At 41.3% G+C, this 17,455-nt stretch overlaps 1 protein-coding gene across 1 annotated transcript in view; it reads left to right on the top strand.

Moving 5' to 3' along the window:
• The window catches only part of LOC137250365 (protein SHQ1 homolog), a 69,806-nt gene extending 54,474 nt beyond the window's left edge, over window positions 1-15,332 (top strand). Inside the window, exons 4-5 of the mRNA XM_067783015.1 lie at window positions 14,200-14,344; window positions 14,410-15,332. Of these exons, the coding sequence (XP_067639116.1) occupies window positions 14,200-14,344; window positions 14,410-15,142 (878 nt within the window). The 3' untranslated portion in view covers window positions 15,143-15,332. The remainder of the gene's footprint in view (window positions 1-14,199; window positions 14,345-14,409) is intronic.
• The last annotated feature ends 2,123 nt before the right edge of the window (window positions 15,333-17,455 follow it).

Here is a 17,455-nt window from a genome sequence, read left to right as displayed (position 1 = left end):
TATAGTCAAACGCATTGTTGAACCCAATCAAGATGGTTTAACTTGGCGTCTTGTTCAGATTTCAGTATATCCGCATTCAAAGATGGATCTCAAGTTGATGCTATATACACGGACTCCTCGAAGGCCTTCGACAAGAATCTCACCAGATTCTCTTATATAAACTTGAGTGTATTGGCTTTCACTCTGTGTTTTTAAGATGGTTGAAATTCTACCTGACGAATAGACTCTTGTGTATTAAAATCGAAAATCTTAAGTCCCACTCATTTTTCGCAACATCTGGAGTGCTTCAGGGCAGTATTCTTGGTCCACTCCTGTTTGTGCTTTTCATAAATGATATTGGTTCCTGCTTCAAAAACTCCAGTTTTCTGCTATTTGCTGATGATCTTAAGACTTTCCGTAGAATCAATGCCCCTTCAGATTCCTGCCTTCTGCAAAGTGACCTTAAGAATGTGGATGATTGGTGGCGCTCCAATAATCTTTTCTTAAATGTTAAAAAATGCTTTAGTATGTCTTTCTCAAAATCCATGAGCTCCTATTCTTCGTTGTACTCTATTTCAGGCATCCAGTTGGCGTCAATTAACGAACATGTTGATCTAGGCGTTGTCTTTGACTCAAATTTCACATTCACCAATCACATATGTTATGTGCTCCCAATGGCCTACAGGAATCTTGCTTTTCTTCGCAGATATGCAAGGGACTTTAAATATCCGTATACTAAGAAAGCCCTATATATATCATTAGTGCGCTCCAAACTACAATATGCTTCCAATATCTGGAACCCCATCTACAGCAATCATTCGGCCAGAATAGAAAGAGTTCAAAGAAAGTTCGTTTTGTTTTGAACTCCATACATTTTGATAACCCGCTGTCTTCTTATTCTTCTCGTTGTCAACTGATCAATCTGCAATCACTTGAAGCGAGGAGAACTGTGCACTTGGTTATGTTTGTGTACGACTTAATTGTGGGCTCTTTGGACTGTGGGACTCTTCTTGCGAAAATATCCTTTAATGTGCCCCAAAAAAATCTGCGGGCATTCCTGCCTTTTTAGTTGAGTTCTTATAGAGCAAATTACTATAATTTTAGCCCAATTTTCCGCACCATTACAGAATTAATAAGCTCTCTACTAGATTAAATATTGATTTTTCTGCGTCCAGAGATACATTCAAGGCTTCCATTGACTTACTCTTTACATAATGTTGTACCTATTATAAATATTATGACGAATATTAGCAACACTAAGGGATACTATCATCTCTAAGCCGATGCTAAGCAGTGACTTGTATGCACATCAACAAATCAATCATTATGTCTACCCATATGTCCATGCAAGCAGCGGAGAGTAACGCACAAACACATGCTTATATCTGAGATACTCCCAAAAGTATGCAATCATTTGTGCAAGAATCACTCACATATACACGCGCATGGGCTATGAGAGAAGCTATAAAATCGTGCATCTGTAGTTATAGCTGAGTAATTTTATAACTGATAACTAACTAGTAAGTTCTGGAAATAGAAGCGCCTAGGAATATGTCAACGAGGAAACCGCACAGTATAAAAGCAGCAACAGTTGAAGCACGACAATCAGTTTGATTTAAGCAAGCTATCAGTTGCGAAGTATAAGTGTTATTTTGAAGTAGTCTAATAAAGACCATTTTGCATTATCGAATATTGGAGTTATTTATTTAACAGTTTAGTGATTCGAACGTTAGCAGAAGGTTGCAAATAAGAGGAATTGCACTAAAATCGTTCCAATTGGTGTCAGAAGAGGAATTATTGAATAAATTCCGAAGATTTTGAATACAACTTGGACATGGCAAAAATGAGTGAATTAAAGATCCAGCAACTGAAAAAGGAGTTGGAGAACCGTGGATTGAATACAACCGGTAATAAGATCGAACTTCAAGCACGGCTACGAGAGGTAATGGAGTCGCAAGGAATTGATGTGGACGAGTATGTCTTTTATCCTGATGTGGAAGAGCCAGCGACTAAAATGGAGGAGAAGATAGAGACTCAAATATCAACCGAAACGTCATCTCAACTGGAATCGCAGAAGACATATATGGCATCCAAGATGGAACCACAGGAGACACGTATTGCAGAAATGTCATCTGAAATAACATGGAAGATTGAAGCACAAGAAACGCGTATATCCGAAATGTCGTCGCAAATGTCATCTCAGCTGGAATCGCAGGAGAACCGTATAACAGCGAAGATTGAAGCACAGGAGGCACGAATATCCGAAATGTCGGCGCAAATTTCAGCACAGATATCATCGCAGATCTCTGCTCAACTGGAAGAGCAAGAAAGACGTATTTCCTCGAAGTTGGAGCCGCAAGATACAAACATTTTACAGTTTGAGAAAAAATCGAGGCCGAGGTGGATGCTTTGAGAGGACGTATCGAGCAGTTGCAGCTAAATCGCCCAGCAGTTTCAACGAGGAATCCAAAGGTAAAAACACCATCCTTTGACGGTTCTGTTCCTTTCCAGGTCTTTAAGAAGACATCAGCAATGAACAACTGGAATGCTGAAGATAAAGTTGCTGCACTGTTCGTGGCATTGAAAGGGCCTCCAGCTGAAATCTTACAGACTATTCCAGAGTACGAAAGGAACAGTTATGAAGCATTGATGGCCGCTGTCGAGAGACGATATGGAACCAAGCATAGGAGACAGATATACCAAATGGAGTTACTGAACCGCTTCCAGAAGCCTGGTGAAACATTGCAAGAGTTTGCGTCGGATGTTGAAAGGCTGGCACATTTAGCGAATGCGGACGCATCGGTGGAATATACCGAAAGGGTAAAAATCCAGATCTTTATTAATGGAATACGGGATATCGAAACGAAGCGAGCGACATACGCAAACCCAAAACCTACATTCACAGAAACGGTATCACATGTTCTGATTCAGGAAACAGCATCGCTTCTGTGTAAGCCAGCGTTCAAAGCACGCCGTGTGGAGGCAGAAAGGCCAGACTGGGTGAACACAATATTGGAGGCGCTGAAAGGATCGCAAAAGCGGAGTGAAAGAGTTATCAAATGCGGGAAGCCCGATCGCATTACACGTCATTGCGATCTTGATCCTAGTGGTTTCAACAGCATCGGTGGTCTTAATAACAAAGCTGGAGGGGATGAGTAAGAGCGAGAAAGATGTAGGGATCGAGAGCTAGCTCCAGCTATTGAATGTCCTGTGATATCTGTATCGCAAATTAGAAGAAAATCGAGCAGTCTTACCGTCAGAGGGAATGTGGATGGCAAAGAACGTGTACTGACTGTAGATACGAGCGCATCTCATTCCTTAATCCGATCTGACTTGGTCAACAGGAGAGTAAAACCATTACCTGGAGCAAGGTTGCGTCACTGGCGAGTATAACCAATTCCAGGGAGAAGTGATATGGGAAGTCTTAATTTGAAAGGTCACAGTTCTACACAAATTCGTTGTGGCGGAGATCGTTGATGAAGTCATATTGAGAGTGGACTTCTTGGTTGACCATGACATCAAGATCGATATGCAGAGAAGGGTGATGCGTTATGAGAACCAGGTTGTGCCACTTAACTTCAGTTTGGAAAAAGGGTTCAGCAGTAATCGAGTGCTGGTGAAAGAGATTGGACAAAAACCACAAAAGTCAAAGGCAGCAGATCGGCAAGGCTTGATTGAACGAATGGGCCAAACAAATCAAACCGAAGGTACCTGCGAGAAAAACACTGGCATTGACAAACCCTAATGGACGCTCTAAAACGACTGAAAGAATCTTCCAGAAAGAGTGCAAGGGTGGTTTGAAGCCAGCGCGCACTACGGTTGTGAAACGTCAAGACGATACTGATGATGCAAAGTCAATCCGTCAAGATCAAGCTCTGCGAAATAGTTCTTCATTGGCCAAAGAACAGAGTGTGAGGTACGATAAGAACAATAATTCGGAAGGTTTCTTGCAGGGAGATTTGGTACTGTTATACAACCCTCCCCGGGGGATAGGTATTCGATCCAAATTTCGGTGCAGTGGGGAAGGCCCGTACAAAGTTGTGAAGAAGATCAGTGGTACCATCTACCGCATACAAACCATTGGGAAACCACGAAATAGAAGAGTGGTACATTTGGAAAGGCTGGCAGTGTTTAGATCGGCAGATTTGTCTGATCGGGACGATCAGACTTAGGTGGAGGGCAGTGTGACGAATATTAGCAACACTAAGGGATTCACTCCCTCGATTGGAGGGGTACCGTTGGTACTTTCTGATAGGGTTAAATATTTGGGGATTGTTTTGGACAAGACACTGTCTTGGATACCCAATGTGGAAGATCGGGCCAGGAAGGCCGCCATTGCCTTGTACTGCTGCAGAGGGGCTATCGGAAAGAGATGGGGAATCTCGCCAAGAGTAGTACACAGGCTTTATGAGATGGTGGTCAAACCGATTCTGCTATATGGGGTGCTGGTCTGGTGGAAAGCACTGGACACGGCGAGCACCTCCAAAATGTTAGTGTCAGTGCAACGGACGGCGCTGATCGGTATCAGTGGCGCTCTCAGAACAACACCTACCTTGGTACTGAACGCCATGCTGAACATATACCCAGTAGATATTGCGGGAAAGGCGGCCGCGGCAAGGTTGTTGGTCAGGCTTCGTGATATGGATATGGAGTTTCTGACCGCGGACACTCTAGCCTTCTTACCAGTTTCGAACGGACAGAACGGACTATTGTATGCCGATAACTGCTCCCTATACAACCTTCACCCCAGTCATTCCAGAGAGAGAGAGGAGTTGGGAAGAGGAATTATCTGTGGCATGGGACCGCGTTGATGTAAACATATTCTCCGGGAAGTATATACACGTGCAGAATTTGCTACACTCATATAAAATAATAACGATCCTCTATGGTTCATCCTTAAGTCAAGCCAATTTTGTTTTATATACAAAATTAATATATCCACTATTTTGGATTACGTTATGGCTATGCACTGATTGTTTTGTACATACAAGTACATTGGAGGTTGTAGCGGTATATTGTGAGCGCTTATCTAGGCATATGGGTACATATCTATGTACATACGCACCTACAAATTATCGTGTCTATAAGTGTTTCCGATGAATACCTGGGGAGTGCGTATTGTTTTATTACAAAGCAATATGCGCAAACAATATGTATGAGTAATACTACTTAGGTTGATGGTTGATAGCTTAACTTCCAACTGGAGCGATCCTCGTAAATTGTCATTCATCATCATGATTAGTTGTCTAACCAAAGGTTGTTATATCCTAGATAAATTTAATAACATATATTTTCTATAAAATCTTAAGTTTTGCATAGTGAGCCATATTTTTAGTATTAACAACGGAAATTACAGATAAGTGAGGTTTCGTCCCAATCTAATGTACATGCTCAATGGTACAGTTAGAAAATGCAAGGCTTAGTAATTTCATGTTATTTTTTATTAATTTTATATATATGTATGTGTTTTTGTAAACATAAAAATTGCACAAGTTGATGTTTTACAAGGAAGTAATGATGTTATGAAATGTGTATCTAATTAATAATTATTTGCATCAATTAAAAATTGTTTCAGTAAATTAACATTACCAAAAATAACGATATTTCGATGGAAACCAAAACTTAAAAGAAAGTAAAATAAGAGGTATTTATGTATATTCATTATCTAAAAGTTGTTTTAGTCATTATAACAAATTTGTATTTGCTTTCAATAAAGTTAAGGTTTCGAATGAAACGTCCGACAAAGACAGCTGCCTTGGAGGATTTATAATTCCTGCAAAGGAAAGTAGTTGCTCAACAGGAGCAGAAGAATTTAAAGGCGTGTTGAAGAGTTTTGCAGTTTCCTTCAACGCAAAATGTTCATGCTAGTATATGAATCACCCAGATAGCTATACAGCTCATTTTGTACCAAATTTTTCAGCCCACCTTTTTTGGAGAACATTGCCACACAGTGGCGATGATATGAAACCAATATTACTAAAATAAAGCGAACAATATGATAAACTTTGATTACAAAACAATCAGTGCATAGCCATAACGTAATCCAAAGTAGTGGATATATTAATTTTGTATATAAAACAAAATTGGCTTGACTTAAGGATGAACCATAGAGGATCGTTATTATATTATTTATGAGTGTAGCAAACTATGCACGTGTATATGGGGTATTCCATCCCATTTCGACCAATTTTGAACCTTACCCCTTTAGAATTGGCTGAAAGTTTTTCTTCTTTTTCTAGCTTACGAAAGACGTTTTTCAGAAGTTTTTCAAATTTTTTCATCCAACTCAAAAAAAGTTATGAATTTTTAAAAAAAACACCGTTTTTGTTCTCAAAATGCTATAACTTTTTCAAAAATTGACCCTTTGGGATCTTTTTTTTTTTTTTAAATTTGTGTTTGAATGTACTTTTCGGAAAAAATTCAAAAAAATTGTTAAAGTTTTTTTTTTTGTAATTTTTCAGTTTTTCGAGATTTTTCGAATTTCCCCTTTTTTTCTCATAAAAAACTTCAATCAATTCTGCAATCATCCCCACCAATCCCGGAGTGGGCCGAGAATTTTTTTTTTTATTTAATTGAAAAAAAAAACTTTAAACTTTTTTTTGTATTTTTTCCGAAAAGTACATTTAAAAACATATTTAAAAAAAAAAAAAAAATGATCCCAAGCCGTCAATTTTTGAAAAAGTTGTAGCATTTTGAAAAAAAAACACCGTTTTTTTCAAAATATTTAAAACTTATTTTGAGTTGGAAAACGGTATTTCTTTCAAAATGCTATAACTTTTTCAAAAATTAACCGTTTGGGATCATTTTTTTTTCTTTATTATGTTTTTAAATGTACTTTTCGGAAAAAATACAAAAAAAATTTTAAAGTTTTTTTTCAATTAAATAAAAAAAAAAAAAAAATTCTCGGCCCACTCCGGGATTAGTGGGGATTATTGCAGAATTGATTGAGAAAAAAAGGGCGAAATTTGAAAACTCTCGAAAAACTGAAAAATTACAAAAAAAAAAAAATTTTTTAAATTTGTTTGAATTTTTTCCGAAAAGTACATTCAAACACAAATTGTAAAAAAAAAAAAAGATCCCAAAGGGTCAATTTTTGAAAAAGTTATAGCATTTTGAAAGCAAAAACGGTGTTTTTTTTAAAATTCATAACTTTTTTTGAGTTGGATGAAAAAATTTGAAAAACTTCTGAAAAGCGTCTTTCGTAAGCTAGAAAAAGAAGAAAAACTTTCAGCCAATGCAAAATTCAAAATTGGTCGAAATGGGATGGAATACCCCATATACTTTCCGGAGAATATGTTTAGATCAACCATTCGCCTATATGTTGCACGTATATATTTATATTTGCCTCGATAAGCGGTTACGATTTAATATTGCATTCTAAAATGTACTTGTATGTAGAAATTATTCCGTGCATGCACCAAACAAGAACTTTTCTTTCAACAAAGCGGAAAAATAATCAGAAGTAAAAAAAAATCAAAAAAAAAAAAAAAAATTAAAAAAAAATCAAAAAATCAAAAAGTAATCAAAAAATGCGTTTTTGATTACTTTTGATTATTTTTGATTTTTTGATTTTGGTTTGATTTTTTTCAATAATCAGAAAAAATCAAGATTTTTTTTGATTATATTTTTAATTAATTGAAAAGTAATCATTAAAAATAGAAAATAATGGCAAGTAATCGTTAAATGGCGTTTAAAGGAAATAATCAATGGAACGGCTAATCATTACCATTAGTAATCATTATTTAACAGGTCTGCCCAAAAGTATGCAGTCATTTGTGCAAGTATCACTCACATATACACGCGCATGGGCTATGAGAGAAGCTATAAAATCGTGCATCTGTAGTTATAGCTGAGTAATTTTATAGCTGATAACTAACTAGTAAGTTCTGGAAATAGAAGCGCCTAGAAATATGTCAACGAGGAAACCGCACAGTATAAAAGCAGCAACAGTTGAGGCACGACAATCAGTTTGATTTAAGCAAGCTATCAGTTGCGAAGTATAAGTGTTATTTTGAAGTAGTCTAATAAAGACCATATTGCATTATCGAATATTGGAGTTATTTATTCACTAGTTTAGTGATTCGAACGTTAGCAGAAGGTTGCAAATAAGAGGAATTGCACTAAATTCGTTACAATATATTGTATATGTTTAATGTTTACATTTATTTTTAATATGTTATTGTAAATAGTCTGTAAGATTTTTGATCATAGACTGAATTCATAAACTAAACTAAACTTTCCTTTCTTAAATTTATAAAAGTGCGGTTTTCGTTGACAATGAAGTCGGCGGTTCGCTCGAGCGAAACAAGTATAGGCAGGTGGTCAGATGCCAATGTTACCATCAGCTGCCAGTTGACGCAGTTCACAAGACCTGTACTCACCATGGACAGATCTGGTGAACTGTGACAGCTTCCTACTATACGAGTGGGGGGCGTGTCGGTTTATTGTGCACAACGTCGTTTCTTCAATTTGATTCGACAACATCCCACACCTGCTGCCCGCCTGAAAGTTGGAATATCACAGATCGTGGTAGGCATTGAAATCGCCTAGGTTAGGTTGAACTGGCCGGTCCATGAGGACCTCACATAGACTGATTGAGTCCGTAGTGTTACCAGAAGTTTGTTTTAACGACCAAACTGAAAAACCCTATCAAAAACCAGGACCTATGTTATAAAATAACTCCGTCCTCTTGGCAAATCCTAGAAGCTTCCTAGGACTTTAGCCAATTGCTGCTTCTAGATCTGACAGCTGTATCACTCCTAACATCTGCTATCACTGACCAAGCCTAATTTAAAGGCATGTGACGCCAGAAGGCAGTGTCCTGTCAGAATAACCGTCATAAGTCTACAGTCCTCTCTTTTTAATGATAGAAGTAACTTTGTTAGTCTAAGGTTGTAAGGCCTACACATAATCTTCGACACTTTACAGCCCGCGCTTGAACCCACGCCTTTCCCGCTTGGTCGATCATGTGCACCTCTCGCCTTCGCTTAATCTCGCCCAATCTAATTGGGATGTCTACGGAGCAAGCTTCAAGGGATGCGCCCTTTTTAGCTAGTTCGTCCGCTTTTTCATTCCCATCTATTCCCATATGCCCTGGGACCCAATATAGATAATAGATAATAGGGAATCAGGTAGTCTGTTCGTCTTGTGATTGATGACGCTATACTACTATGGCCATATGGTCGGCGCTCAAGCTGCCCCGAAGCACCGAGCCTGGTTGCGGTCGTTAATCCTTTGTTCTTTGCTACCAGGTCTACAGGTGGAATGTGCAGAATGGCATACAGTGCAGAATTGCATACAGTGCAGCCGTCGGGGTTCTTTTCAGAGCTCCCGTAATGCTAAGCATCGATAGTCTGTATACCCCCTCTAATTTTTTGAGGTATATGTTGTTTTTTGTGTGGCTTTCCACCAAACAAGAACTCCATAGTATAGAATAGGGCTTACAATCGCAAGAGAGGGCGATAGGCCCCACGTACACCCCAGCATTATTTTACATGCATAGAGTGCCGTTGAGGCCTTCTTGACCCTCTCCTCCACGTTGAGCTTCCATTACAGCTTACTGTCTAGGATGATTTCTAGATATTTTGTGCAAGGTTTCTCCTGTAAGGTCACCCCTCCTAACTTAGGTCTGGTCCAATTTGGGACCTTATACCTCTTTGTAAACAAGACCATATCCGTCTTCTCCGCATTGACTTTCAACCCGACATTAGATGCCCAGGTATGAATATCCCGAAGCGCCCGATCCATCAAAGAACTAATCGTTGGATGGCACTTTTCACTTATGACAATTGCAACGTCATCTGCGAAAGCCGTAAGTTTTACGGGTCCCTCATCGAATTGCCTGAGCAGTTGGTTGATGACCAGCATCCACAGCAGAGATGATAGCACCCTTCCCTGCGGCGCGCCCCTGTCCACTGATTTCGTGGCCTCGTACAATCCCCATTGTGATGTAATCTATCTGCAATTTAACATTCAGCCGATCCATCTGTTTAAGGCTGGATGTACTTTAATGTAATTAAGACCATCCATAATCGCCCATTTTGCAACATTATTGAAAGCCCCGGCAATGTCCAAGAAGACTCCTAGAGCATACTCCTTATATTCGACTTTATGTACACATCTATCAGCCTCTCAAAGGTTTTGAGCAGAAATGATGTTAACCTAATGGGTCTATAGTCTTTGGGATACACGTGAGCGATCTTCCCCGCCTTTGGTAGAAAAGCTACACGAGCAGTTCTCCAAGAGTGCGGTACATGATTCAGTCTTATGCACCCATCGAATATTATTTTAAGCCATTCCACGACCGCCCTACTTGAGACTTGTAGCATTGCCGAGAATATACCATCTGGGCCCGGCGATTTAAACTTAGAAAACGTCTTCACTGCCCACTCGATCTTGGTATCGGTCACCAAGCCCGGCACTACTAGCTCCGTGATCGAAGTGTGAGTGATGTCTGCTGGCTCTTCTAAACCATCTCCCGATGGGAAATGTATATCAAGAAGCACCTCAAGGGATTCCTCACTATTACGTGACCATTCCCCGTTCTCTTTCTTTATTAGTCCCTGGACTATGTTTCCCTTTGCTAGGACTTGTTTCAGCCGTGCTGTTTCGCTGGAGCACTCTATGTCCGTACAGAAACTTTTCCATGAGTTTCTCTTCGCCCTGGTAATTTCACTCTTGTAGATCCTCTGTAGATCCCTGTACTCGTCCCGACACGCTTCACTTTCCGCGGTCTTTGCGAGCTTAAACATTTCTTTTACCTGTCTTCTTAGAAGACTCAGCTCATTGCTCCACCATGGCGGCTTTGCTTTTCCTCTGAATCTTCTTAGAGGGCAAGCTTTGTTATACGCAGTCATAAGCGTCCTTGTTAGGTATTCATTCGATTCCTCCAGTTCCTCTACATTAGCAACCTCTTTGGGTTGTCCCAGTTTTGTTTCTACATGGTTCTGGAATTTAGTCCAGTTCGTTGACCTAGGGTTTCTAAAGGTTCCTCCCTTCTCTACCCTCTTTAGGGGGATGCTGAAGCTGATATACGCATGGTCGGAGAAGGATGGTCTATCAAGAACCATCCAATCATACCTTGATATATCACGCTCGGAGCTCAATGTAATATCCAGAACATTGCTGGATGTTGGACCAATGTATGTAGGGACATTTCCCCTCTTGGCTATCTGCAAATTGGTTTGCAGGATGTAACAAAATAGGGATTCGCCTCTCTCGTTCGTATCTGCTCCTCCCCACGCATTGTGGTGCGCATTTGCATCTACGCGTATGACCAACCGCCTTTTGCGCCCTTCCTCCTGTACTAGCCTTTTGCACTCCATCGGTGGAACCTCCGTAACATGGGCCATGTAGCATGACGCCAAGATAAATGCCTGCTTATTCTTTTGCTCAACGGCCACCGCTACGAGATCCGCAGTGGTGTAATTAGGCGCGTAGTAAACGCCAAACCCGCGCGCGCTAAGTCCAGAAACCTTTCCTCCCGATGAGAGCCACGGCTCCTGGATCAGCGCCACGTCAAACGAACCCTCCTCAAGTGTTAGGAGGAGTTCGCTCGACGCCACTTTACTGTGTTGGAGGTTTATCTGTAGTACTTGCAGCACCATTTGGCTGTTTGTCCCCCTCCAGCACCTTCGTCTTGACGTCGTCGCCCTCCCCTTGCCCTTTTGGTTTAGAGTATTCGAGGCCCCCTTCAGCCCCTCGTGACTGTTGTGCCGGATGTTCCTCTGTGCGAGTCACAGCACCATTTAGCGGTTGGTCCTCTTCTAGCACGTTCGTGGTGACGTCGGGGACCTCCACCTGTCTTTTCCCTTAAGCTTTTGAGGTCCTTTTCGACTTCGCCCACCTCTAGCATGTTAGGGTTTTTATCCTCGGGACTTCTTTTCCTGAGTCGCATGTAAATTTTGCCAGTGCCAAAGGACATTTTGCCAAGCTGCGTGTACAAAATATCCTCCGCCTGCTTGTTTATTTGGAAGATGTAGAACTGACCATCCTCGGTAGGCCGAGATACAGTCAGTACCTTCCAATCCTGTGTCGGTATGTTCGGATTCTGATTCTGCAGAAGTCGCAGTGTATCCTCCGACTACATCACGCATGGTATCCATACTTTAACTTTTGGTACCGTGGGTATTTGCGCTTTATCCACCACCTCAAACCGCGCGTTCGTGCCTTGCCTTTGGAGGTTTGGAACCACTTCCTCCAGCCACCGCAAGCTCGCGATGTTGTCGCACGCTATCATCTTCACACCATTATACCATCCCCCCGAATCAAAGGTTGGAAGGGGCTTACTTGGTTGTTCCCCCATCATCTTAAGCATTCAGCTAATAAGCTCCCTTTCCACAGATCTCCACCTTTCAGTAGTCATTTGTCCGAAAGGACTGCTACGATCAACCAGCGCCAGTCAGTGACTGCTTTGCCACATCACTCATCTTCTCGGGAAAAGCAAGAGTCTTAGTGTTATCTCCCTTTGGCACCTCCGAGAAAGCCGGAGTCTTAGCGTTAACTCCCTTTAGCGCCTCCGAGAAAGCCGGAGTCTTAGCGTTATCTCCCTTTGGCTTATCTCCTACTTCCGTAGTTGGAACTTCCCTCTGACTCGCAGCTTTCGAGGTAGTTGCTACCTCGCTATTGGAGCCCATCTGTCTTACAGCTTTGGGCCTACTTGTCTTGTCTATGCGACTGCCCTGCCTCGCGGCTCTAGGACTGGGTCCTTTTTGCCTCTTGAAAGCAGGCTTGTCGCCTTCCGCCGAATGTTGCCTCTTCATTCTGCCATTCGACGCTTCTTCCTCCTCGTACCGGTTGTAGAACCGAGGGTTTCTCGCAACAAACCTTTTGAACTGCCTTCGACCTACTTCTACCGCTTCATGGTCCCATTCCAAGCGCTCGATCTCCACTTCTGTTGGGTCGACCACTGCTCTCAAGCGTTGTACAATTCTTAGTGCTGCCCGGTACTGCGAGAGAGCTCTTTTACTTCCGCTGCTCCGTACCCTTCTCCACTCTTCTACTCCGTTTTCATTTGTGTGCTTCTCCAACACGGAGTTCATTGAATCAGCACTACTCTCGCTCCCCGAGTCCGAAGCTTCGCTTAATTCGTATTTGTCTTCCTTGGCTTGTGACTCAGTCCTCCTCTTTACATCGTCCTTATTACAATCAGGTAATGAGTAGTTCATCTTGGTCGTACCACCACCTGCCCGACAAGGCGGGCTCAGCGGTCCAGTATTATATACAGGGAAAGAACCGTCCGCCACAGCAGCGCCCCTTACTGTGGTAAGGCCATAAATACTTCCCGAGGAGGCCCGGTATCTAAGATTATGCGATTTTCGCCAGTAAAAAGTGCTCTGATAACAGGGTGGTATCCATTGGGGCAACAGGTGGCAGGAGGGATGTAGATGTTGATGATTTCTTAGTTTGCATCGCCTGACCGGACAGATAAGCCTTGACGTCGTAAGACACTGTCCCTGCGGCGGATGTCGGGATCAAATATATGATATTGCACCGAGTGGTGTATGATAAACGCGACACCGCCTCCATTTCCCCTCTCGCGATCTTTTCTGTGGACCCAGAACAGGTATGCAGGGAAGATCTTGTTATGAGTTTAGTCTCTTGAATCGCAGCGATGCGATTGTTATTCCGCTTCATGTAATCGACTATTTCCGTGATCTTCCCAGTTAATCCATTGCAGTTTAACTGCAGAAGTGCAGCGGGGGAGACGTCGGTACTCTAGGGGTAAGTGACGGGTGACTGCGCCTGAGTTGGGGGAGGATAGGACGCAACTGCTGTTTTGGTCCTGGGACTGGGCGTTCCTGGCCAGGAGCCACAAAATATATATAGGAAGGAGTCACAAAAGATATATAGAAGTTGCAATTACGTCGGGTTTTTGGATCTAGCCCAGAGCAACCTGACCGATGCAACATCCCTTGCACGTGACTCACTGACAAGGGTATGACTGTCCTAGAAAGATTCTTTTCCGGCGAACACAGCAAAACCATTTCTCAGGCCTGGGGTCAGGAGACGGACCCGGATTGGGTTCGATACTTTCCCGGAGCAGGAGAGTATGGCGCAGTCCCGCTGCAAGGAGCTGCTGGGAGGATAACAATTTGTGGGAAGAATGCAACAAATTAAATGGGGTTACACTGAAATGACAGTCCTTGGTCGGGAAGAATCCCGAGTCGCTCCGGTACATAGGTTATGTGTAAAAAGTTCTAACTAATATCACTCTTTCAGATGCGAAACTGACACGGGATGAAGAATGTTTACTGCATAATTTGACACGCATGTCGCAAACAGATACTCTGTCTCTAAGCTTCGAACGGACTGAGGTCGATTATGGCCTAATAAGCATTCTTCTAGCTATTTGCTACGATATACGGTAAGTAGTGACTACTAGATACTCATGCCTGAACTTACATTACTTTCAACATGTTCCCCCCTTAGTTCCACATCGAATGAGACAACTTGTGAAAGCGGTTGGACGCGCAGCATCCTATCGGCAACACTTAGCTACTTTGAACCTTTTGATAACATCAAAGATGTTGTTGTCAGTTTTCTACGACGCTCTCTTATCTATCCACTTTATCGTAATTATGACTTAGGTCGTTTATGCGTGCAAGATGCTATAGAGGGTTTACATAAAAATCCTACCTGGGTTTTAAAACAGTTACTGCAAACGCATCTGCTTTTCGCTAGCAGCGATTGTAGTCAAGAAGTATTCAACCATTATTACATTGAAGATTATATACGTTATGTTGCCTTTAGTAAGAGTAGTGATCAAACCCATTTACAATTATTAGCGAGAAATTTGAAAAATGTTTTACTGGATGTCTGTAAAAAACATTTACGTCTAGAGTTGGGTGAAATTGAGACTGAGTTGTTGAAGGAATTAATTACGGATATGCATTTGAGTAATACTTCTACGAGTGAAGAGGAAGGCGATGATGAGGAAGAGGATGATACCGAGGATGATGAAGATGCAGATGTTGAGGATGATGAAGATGCAGATGTTGAGGATGATGATGATGAAGATGATGTGAATGATGGTGGCACAGAAAGTGGTGAGGATGCTAGCGATACGTCGTCAACAACAACAGCGCCATCGTCTTCCACAGATACGGAACAAAATAGTGTTATCGAACATTGCAAAGAAGTTGAGAATTTTGCAAAATCTTAAAATTTGAATTGAATACTATAAGGGTTGCGCAAATTTTTTAATATTACTATGTACTATACATTCATGCATAGGTGGTAGGAATTGAACAATGTCACTTGATTTAATTTATATGAAAAAAAAACTTATATGAGGCTTACAAATTACATGGAAATTCCATTGAGCTTATAAATAAATGTAATGTTTTCACTTATACATATATCTAGTTGGCGTTTAACGTTTTAAGCGGGTTCGGTCGTCGCTTAGCTGAGCTAACTCAAGGCAAATTAAATCGTTTACTACCTTGTCTTTCGGGCGGACTGAATCCTTCCTCTTTACCTGCTTACTGAAGAAAGTAACGTACTATAAGAATATATCAAGCATCAGCATCATTCCTCGTCCTTCACGAAATCGACAGTCGAGATAGCGCCTTCTTTAAAAATCTGGATATTTATGGAACTCCATTCACTCGCAACCGAGTTCTGATATCCGTATACGCAATGTCACAAAATATCATCAGGGGTAAATCGTTGGCATAATGCATATCACCACAGTGTTAACATGTGGTTCACCGCGACATCTTACCACTAACAATAATTCGTTGGTTGAGCTCTGTTGGATAACAGTTTTGTGCATACAATGCGTTCGAGCCTGAAGCTATACTTTTTGTTCAACATTTTTTGCCGGCATGCAGAGTCTTGAAGACTTATTTATTGGCCTTAACAGCAGGTAAGTTTAAGCTTGTGATTTTCGTTTAAGTGAATGAGTTACGCAGAGATCCCGCTGATCACGTTGACAGCCACAGATGGCTTAAGCCAAAACGGAATGCTGAGAAGATATCAGAGAAGACACGGGTGGAGTATGAAAAAAAAAAAAAAAAAAAGCATTCCGGTCTTATGCACCAATTGCTTAGGATCCCTATGAATTTGGATAAAAAAAACGATTTTCATTTTCAAACTTAACAACAATGAAGAGAACGTCACTAAAGTGGACTAAGGTACCTTAGCTAAAATCCGATCTTTAATTCAGAAGTGGAATTGTGAAATTTATTGACTTTCTGGTTTCACTGTCTTCACCATGATCAGCTATTAGTCTCGATCTAAAATATATTTAAAACAAGGCGAAATGACATACAGCGGATAGAATGTTTCCAGCGTAAAGCTTTTTCATCCATGCTCCGAAGATGGTGTTTGCGAAGTAGGTTCCTCTATATGATTATTTAAATAATTTTGTTTACAAAGTTTTTATTTTATTTTTCAACTAGCAGATCCGGCAGACGTTGTTCTGCCCTAAATTTGGTCTATCTGCATATATTTTAATAAGCCTTTTCCGTCTAACTCTGCCCTCCCCCCTATTCCCTTTTTCTTAGTCCTTTTATGCACTCCTTCCTCCGTCTTTTTCGCTTCATCTATCTCTATCTTCGTCCCACTCTATCTATATCTCAGTCTCCTTCTCCTTCCATCTTTTCTCTTCCCTCAAGTTCTTCTCACTCTTCTTCATCCCTTGTTGCCAGTCCCAGAGGGTGGTATGTATTTTGTTCCAGTCCCATTCCGAATCCCAGTCCCACTCCGAGCCTCAGTCCCACTCCGAGCCTCAGTCCCAGTCCGTCTCTGGTTTACTTCCCGGAAAAAAGCGTCGTAAATACTAATATTGGCAAATTTATATACAAAATTTCAGGCAAATCGAATAGAACGTATGTAAATAGGTATGTGGGTATTATTAATTCATGTCTTTATTTCGGATTCGCATGCAGGTTGATTCGACTAAATTGAATATCACAATGGAAATTACTTTAAAGCTCCCAGCAATAGATTTTATTTGATATTCATATTACACACACATTCTAGTGGTATCCGGGTCCAAGTTTTGGCCTATATCTCGAGACCCTAGTCACCCAGCGGTATAAAAAATACTCTGTACTAAATCACACATAAACAGCTTCAATTTCATACCCATAATGTAAAAACCAATCCTAGTGTTACCCTGATCCACGTTTTGGCCTATGTTTCGAGACCCTAGTCACAAATAGGTATTAAAATTACCCTGTACTGAAGCACTCATCAACAGCTTTCATTTGTTATCCATATTATATAAACACATTCTAGGGGTACCCGGGTCCCCAGAGGGTGAGGGGGTTAGAATATACCCGCGGCAGGTATGTCTGTCGTAAGAGGCGACTAACATACCGGATTCAAGGGTTCTGTGTAGCGCAGCCCTTTCCGTTTGCCAGCGCAATATATAGCTTCTCCAAACTCAATTGTCAACCTCACCTATCCGTGGCGAATCCGGTTTCATTAACAGCCGAGGCTTTGGCGATCCCGAACTCCTCGTGGATCT

The sequence above is a fragment of the Eurosta solidaginis genome, chromosome 1 (assembly GCF_040869045.1).
Source record: "Eurosta solidaginis isolate ZX-2024a chromosome 1, ASM4086904v1, whole genome shotgun sequence".
Taxonomy (NCBI): Eukaryota; Metazoa; Arthropoda; class Insecta; order Diptera; family Tephritidae; genus Eurosta; species Eurosta solidaginis.
The sequence above is the reverse complement of the archived record's forward strand: the minus strand, read 5'-3'. Positions and strand labels throughout refer to the sequence as shown.